General features: G+C 46.8%; 2 protein-coding genes across 3 annotated transcripts in view; both read right to left on the bottom strand.

Moving 5' to 3' along the window:
- Positions 1-2413, bottom strand: part of matk (megakaryocyte-associated tyrosine kinase) — a gene marked incomplete at both ends in the record, with an annotated part of 7312 nt that extends 4899 nt beyond the window's left edge. The window contains 3 exons of the mRNA XM_084459122.1: positions 892-1007; positions 1692-1805; positions 2405-2413. Of these exons, the coding sequence (XP_084315248.1) occupies positions 892-1007; positions 1692-1805; positions 2405-2413 (239 nt within the window). The remainder of the gene's footprint in view (positions 1-891; positions 1008-1691; positions 1806-2404) is intronic.
- Positions 2414-5745: 3332 nt separating this feature from the next.
- The window catches only part of zfr2 (zinc finger RNA binding protein 2), a 19854-nt gene continuing 18099 nt past the window's right edge, over positions 5746-7500 (bottom strand). For both annotated transcript variants that reach the window (XM_084459180.1, XM_084459181.1), the window contains one exon: positions 5746-6622. In XM_084459180.1, coding sequence (XP_084315306.1) covers positions 6446-6622 — 177 coding nt within the window. In that variant the 3' untranslated portion in view covers positions 5746-6445. The remainder of the gene's footprint in view (positions 6623-7500) is intronic.

Genomic DNA, 7500 nt, shown 5'->3' with positions numbered 1-7500 from the left:
GGATTATGACGTTCAAAGATTGGGGTTTTTTGGGCTATACAAAAAAGTGACCAGTCACTCAGACATGTGGTGTGGTCATGCTCTGTGGTAAAGATTCAGTTAAAAAAAGAACAGGGGAAGTGACGATGAGGTCACATTGAACATCAATTAGGAACTGTGACAGGAGTGGGGAAGCCAGTCATAACGAGCCTCACTCACACACACACACTGGTTCTGGAGAGAAGGAGAATCTCTAGTTCTTGCTATGATGCTTCCTACTCTTTCTACTCTAGTTTTTACCCAATTACAGGAACTGAGGCTAGATGATCTCCATATTGGTGATTCTTCCTAGACAAGTGAGAAAAGTCACGCCGAGGTGAAGTCGGTGGTGGTGGTGATGGAGGTGGTGGTGTTGGTGGTGATATTGGTGTTACTAGAATTCGGTCTAAATCTCATGATACGAATGAACACACACACACACACACACACACACACACACACACACACACACACAGACTAGTGTTGCACAGTGTTCCCATGGGTGTTTTCGGGGCGGTGGGGGAGGAACTGACTACCAAGGGCCCCAGTAGGGAGGGGGGTGGGAGGAACTGACTACCCAGGGCCCGAGTAGGGAGGGGGGTGGGAGGAACTGACTACCCAGGGGGGGGGGTGCACACCTGACATTGTATTGTTCCATTAGCCTACTTTTCCTGATGTTTGAAGTTTTTGCCGTGGTATCGTTTCAGTATCGGTATCAAGATATTTTTAGCAGGTAGGCTATCGTATTGAAGATATCATTTTGGTATCGTGACAACACACACACACACACATGGACACGTCACACACGGAAGCAACCGCCCCAGAATCCCATCCCTTCTGTAAACCGTAACCACGGTAACCACGGTAACCTACGGCATGAGGCTGAGGCTGGGATGGAGGCGCAGGGCCTCCCTCTCCCGGACGCAGGCGCTGGAGATGAGGCCCTCGGCCCCCGACGAGTTGTGCCTGGCCTGGTAGTTACCCTGCGCCTGCAACACAAACAAACAAACAATCAAAGCTTTATTTGTATAGCGCATTTCATACCCAGAGGCAACACAATGCGCTTTACAGAGAACAAGGGAGGTGGGCATACGACCCACCTCTACATATTCCAGAGGGAAGCAAAAAAACAGTATCACCCGGGGGCCAGATAAGTGAGCTGTAAAAACATTTCCCTCACCCCTCTCAACAAGGCGATCGAGCAAACTCCTGGAGTATGTTTGTCTACCGGCTAAGAACATTTATAAAGCAATACATTACATTAAATTACATTTCAGAGTAAGAGAGGCACAGCAGCCAACACACCTAGAAACACAACAGAACACTGCAGAATAGAACAGCCCTTATTTCTGGTTAAGTTATCGTGGATGGAATGTATTCTCAATCGAACTGTTCTGTCCAGCAGTTTGAAAAGAGGAGGTAGCACTCATAGTTACATTACAGTCATTTATCAGACGCTTTTATCCAAAGCGACTAACAATAATTGCATTTAACGTAGGAAAAGCCAAGTACTACTACTTGCCAGAACTCACAAGTGCATCTTCTCTCTAAAACAAGTGACTAAGAGCATAATCTAGTGCTGAAGGCAAAGTGCACGAATAGAAATCTAAAGTACAGTGCAATACATTCAGTTCCAAATAGTCCAAGCCCTGGTATGTGAGTTGGTGTCTGACCGTTCCTGCCTCCAGCACCGTGAGGACGTCTCCTCGTCTGTAGGCCAGCTCCCCAGCCCGAGGCTTGCTGCGGTCACTCTTCGCCACGCACTGGGTCCCACACGGCCAACTCTTCTACAGCCAGGAGAGACGCACAAACTGGCTTTTAGATGGTTGTGCTTGGTTTTAAGTGTTTTTATTGGTAATATCTGCTTTTTTTTTATCTCATCATGTATAGTATTTTATTTTCTAGGCTAGCCTACCTGTTTGTTTTCTAATTAGCATACTCCTCCAGATTTCTTAATTGTCCTAACAGGCAGTCTAGGCTAGGCCTGCGGTTCTCAACCTTTCTTGAGCTCTGGACCCCATTTTGAAAAATCCCGAAGGACACTGCACCCAACAACAATATATATATATAATTTTGTATATAAGAAGCCATGACAGTTATTATAGGCCTATTCTATTCATATTTATCATTAACGATCTTAAGTTTCAAGCTTTCTTCCCCAACACACTTTTATCGTATCATAACCCCCGCCCTGAAATGATGCCCACAGAGGTGGACATTACATACTATCTGCTAACACAGAGGTGGACATTACATACCATCTGCTAACACAGAGGTGGACATTACATACCATCTGCTAACACAGAGGTGGACATTACATACCATCTGCTAACACAGAGGTGGACATTACATACCATCTGCTAACACAGAGGTGGACATTACATACCATCGCCATCCTCGAGAAGCAGATGAGCTCACACCAGAGCAGATCACCTGTTCAAAGAGAGCAGAGCCATCAGGATCACCGTGTCTGACCATCACCTTCATTTACCAATGACATCTCGTATTCATAGCCTATTAATAGGCTTGTTTCGAGTCGCCGGGCTGCACGATCCTGTGACCGATGACTTCGTAGGATATGTGGATCTCGCAGGTGGAGGAGAGTGAACATCACGCAGATCCTACCTGTGGCTACAGCGCTAAACACGGTTGTTCAGAGGATGCAGGCATTTTAGGAAGAGACGCGAGAGTAAACAGCACCACGGGGGGGTCCTGGTTAGGAAAAATATCAACCACCTCACAAACTAAAACAATAACAACTCACCTTATACATGCATTTCTATTCACGGTGATGGATATTCCGATTCCGACGGTGGCCGATGCCGCATTCAGCCAGCCTCCGTCCGTAACGGACAGACCGTGGTTATATCAGACCAGATCCGCCGGTGAACAAAGGCAACGTTGACAGAAGACGTGACCCTGAAAGATCCCCCAAATAAAACGCTCTTAGGTCGAGTAGGGAAATAGATGCAGTCGCGATGATGATTATTCTGTAGGCGTGAGATCTGGGAGATGATGAGATCATCACTGACCCGTTGCCTCCATTGCGTAGTGCGAAGGTGTGATCAAATTCTGATCATCAGAATCAGAAATGTGAAAGATGAAATGACATGGAAGTAACGCCTCATAAAATCATTCAATGAGACTAGTAAAAAAACAATGTGTTTTAAAATGTTTATTATTTTAGGGAGCACTACAAAGACATTCGAATAATAGACAGCAACGTCCACACTCCAATACAAAGTTGATTGCAAACATTCTCTCAAAAAATAAAACAAAATAAAATGGGTGTTGGAGAGAATTTTTTTTTTTATAAACGAAAGTCAATGTGACAAGCACAAGCTCCATACAAAAAAATTCAATGCACATATTTTTGTGCATTTATCTTCAGTTTTTCAACATACACCATTGTGGATAACATCTTTAATATTGCATGATACAGTAATAACTAGTGTTCCCCTTTCCGAACCTTCAGTCAAACAGATGAACTCATAACTCATAACTCAACAGGCACAAGGAATTAAGTCCAAGACCTAAAAACCCTCAAACAAATCAGTAGATATTCACTATTCTACAACTGTCTCTCTCTCTCCCTCTCTCTCTCTCTCACACACACACACACACAACACACACACGCACGCACGCACACACACACACTCCCCATCCACTCTCCAGACTTGAAAACAGAGGATATTAATAGGCAAGTTTGAACGGTAAAATATGGCTGCAAAAATCATTGTCATCCTGTAAGTGCTTCATTCTCTGGGCATGCTAGACTGTGCAACATAAGAGCTTCCATACAGCTGATCCTCTCCTAGATCACCAGAGCATCCATACAGCTGATCCAGAGCATCCATCCAGCTGATCCTCTCTCATAGCTCACCAGAGCTTCCATACAGCTGATCATCTCATAGCTCACCAGAGCTTCCATACAGCTGATCCAGAGCATCCATACAGCTGATCCTCTCATAGCTCACTAGAGCATCTATACAGCTGATCCTCTCATAGCTCACCAGAGCTTCCATACAGCTGATCCACCTCTCATAGCTCACCAGAGCACCCATACAGCTGATCCAGAGCTTCCATACAGCTGATCCAGAGCTTCCATACAGCTGATCAAGAGCATCCATACAGCTGATCCACCTCTCATAGCTCACCAGAGCATCTAAACAGCTGATCCAGAGCTTCCATACAGCTGATCCAGAGCTTCCATACAGCTGATCCTCTCATAGCTCACCAGAGCATCCAAACAGCTGATCCAGAGCTTCCATACAGCTGATCCATCTCTCATAGCTCACCAGAGCTTCCATACAGCTGATCCAGAGCTTCCATACAGCTGATCCTCTCATAGCTCACTAGAGCATCCATACAGCTGATCCAGAGCTTCCATACGGCTGATCCTCTCTCATAGCTCACCAGAGCATCCAAACAGCTGATCCAGAGCTTCCATACAGCTGATCCTCTCATAGCTCACCAGAGCATCCACACAGCTGATCCAGAGTTTCCAAACAGCTGATCCAGAGCTTCCAAACAGCTGATCCAGAGCTTCCAAACAGCTGATCCAGAGCATCCAAACAGCTGATCCAAGGCTTCCATACAGCTGATCCTCTCATAGCTCACCAGAGCATCCAAACAGCTGATCCAGAGCTTCCATACAGCTGATCCAGAGCATCCAAACAGCTGATCCTCTCTCCTATCCACCAGTGATAACCTTTAAAAGCCTTCAAAGGGTTTTCGATGGTCCAATCCGATCGTTTACAAAGCAGGAAGTCTCTTTTCGGGTGTGTAGTCTGTCCCTACGACAAGTGGGGGGCCTAACAGCCATCTGACAAATACATGAGCATGTGTGAAGAGCGGTCTGTGTTTGGGGCTGTAGTGTATGCCTTTAAATAATGCTCTCAGTGTGGTGCAGCGGCCCTAGCAACAACGACATCAACAACAACAACAACAACACAAAATCTTGAGTCTCTCGTCCGTCTGTCACCGTCGGGTCGTCCAGGCACAACGAACGGCAAGTTTCTGAAACCTGCTCTCAACTGACCCCACGTCTTCATCTCCTAGCCTCTGTACAGGAGGGATGGACCCCCGTCACTCACATCCCTCTCAACGTGTGTGTGAGAGCACACACCAGGCCTGGTCTATGCAGGGGAGGGGGGGGCACACACACCAGGCCTGGCGTATGCAGTGGGGGGGGGGGGAACACACACCAGGCCTGGCCTATGTAGGGGGGGGGGGGGGCAAACACACCAGGCCTGGCCTATGTAGGGGGGGGGGGGGGGGACACACACCAGGCCTGGCCTATGTAGGGGGGGGGGGGGGAACACACACCAGGCCTGGCCAATGTAGGGGGGGGGGGGGGGGCACACACACCAGGCCTGGCCAATGTAGGGGGGGGGGGGGGCACACACACCGGGCCTGGCCTATGCAGGGGGGGGGGGGGGAGAGCACACACACCAGGCCTGGCCTATGCAGGGGGGGGGGGGGGGAGAGCACACACACCTATGCAGTGGGGGGGTCAACCTATAACAGCTTCTCTCCGATGACACAAGTCGGGGGGAAGGTAGAAAGTGCTTTATCTGATTAGAAGGTACAGTAGGCATCTGCAGTATGTAAGACAGCTCACAGTACACCGAGGACGAGGGTACATAACAGCGGCGCGTACACATACTGTCAACGGAGCCAAGGTGAAAGGTCATGTACGGGGGGGGGGGGGGGGGGGGTCAGGGGTCTGTACTGTACAGTAGCTAGTGTGCGAGCATTCTAGACACGATGCCACCGTCAGCGACCTTTGAACCCTCTGGGAGGTGAAAGCAGCCAATCGGCACACCTTGAAGTACAGTGCAGTACAGTATGGGGATATATATACACCCCCCCCGCCCCCCCCCCCCCCCCCCCCCTGCCTGGTCTCATAGCTACACACATACATACTGTACATACATGCCAGTTATATTCATTTGAATTAGAGTATTCTCTAAAGTCTCTTAAAGTCGGATTTCCCGGACATATATGCCTATTCCTACTGTAGATTACCAAACACGTAAATTGTTGACCGGGCCTCTTAATTGCAGACTAGGCTCAATCTGAAAGCAGGCCGTACGTAGTGAAGCATGTGACGCACCCTTCCTCCCCTCCTTGAGCTAATCTCTGATCTAACACGACTGGATAGGTGAAAACATCTGGCTCTCTTCACAGCTGATGCCATACCGCCTCATGTCAGATCAGTGATTTCGCCAAGAAAGGAGGGTCCCAGACTGCAGTACCAGCTCTGGGCCACTCAGAACACTGGTCTAGGAGTGCTGGTCTAGGATCAGTTGTGCCTTTTGAACAAAATTAAATGGACAGGCCGGACCCTGACCCTAGGTCAGCACACCCACTCTGAGACGTTGTTCCACACTGGCCCCGAGCTGGTGCTCCTGAGGAGGCGGGGTCAGACGTCCTCGCCGGTCTCTTCCTTCTTGTCCTTCTTCCCCTCCCCCTCCCCCTCGCCCGTGTCACTGCCGTCGCGGCGCCGCTTGCGGTTGCGGGCGCTGGCCTTGGACGCCGGCAACGACTCCATCCCCAGAACCTTGTGGACCTGACGGAACGCCAGCAGACGCAATGCATGCTGGAACCAAAGGAGAGAGGGGGCAGGAGGGGGGAGGAGTATTATTAGTGTAGTGTTGTAGTAGAGTAGTATTAGTAGTGTAGTACTGTAGTAGTGTGGTACAGTATTGTAGTAGTGTAGCGTTATTAGTGTAGTATTTTAGTACTGTAGTGTAGTATTAGTATTATAGTAGTATAGTATTGTAGTAGTGTAGTATTATTAGTGTAGTGCTGTAGTAGAGTAGTATTAGTAGTTTAGTACTGTAGTAGTGCGGTATAGTATTGAAGTAGTTTAGTATTAGTAGTGTAGTATTGTATTATGGTAATAGTGTAGTATTAGTAGTGTAGTGTTGTATAAGTGTAGTATTGTAGTAGTGTAGTATTAGTAGTGTAGTGTAGTATTGTAGTATTATTAGTGTATTATTAGTAGTAGTGTAGTATTAGTAGTGTTGTATAAGTGTAGTATTGTAGTAGTGTAGTATTATTAGTGTAGTGTTGTATTAGTGTAGTAGTGTAGTATTAGTAGTGTAGTACTGTAGTAGTGTAGTATTGTAGTAGTGTAGTATTAGTAGTGTAGTAGTGTAGTATTAGTAGTGTAGTATTGTAGTATTATTAGTGTATGATGGTAGTAGTGTAGTATTAGTAGTGTAGTGTTGTATAAGTGTAGTATTGTAGTAGTGTAGTATTATTAGTGTAGTGTTGTATTAGTGTAGTAGTGTAGTATTAGTAGTGTAGTATTGTAGTATTATTAGTGTATTATGGTAGTAGTGTAGTATTAGTAGTGTAGTGTTGTATAAGTGTAGTATTGTAGTAGTGTAGTATTATTAGTGTAGTGTTGTATTAGTGTAGTAGTGAAGTATTAGTAGTGTAGTAGTGTAGTATTATTAGTGTAGTATTGTA

This window comes from Borostomias antarcticus, assembly GCF_949987555.1.
Source record: "Borostomias antarcticus genome assembly, chromosome: 26".
Lineage (NCBI taxonomy): Eukaryota > Metazoa > Chordata > Actinopteri > Stomiiformes > Stomiidae > Borostomias > Borostomias antarcticus.
This window is presented reverse-complemented; position numbering and strand designations above follow the sequence as displayed.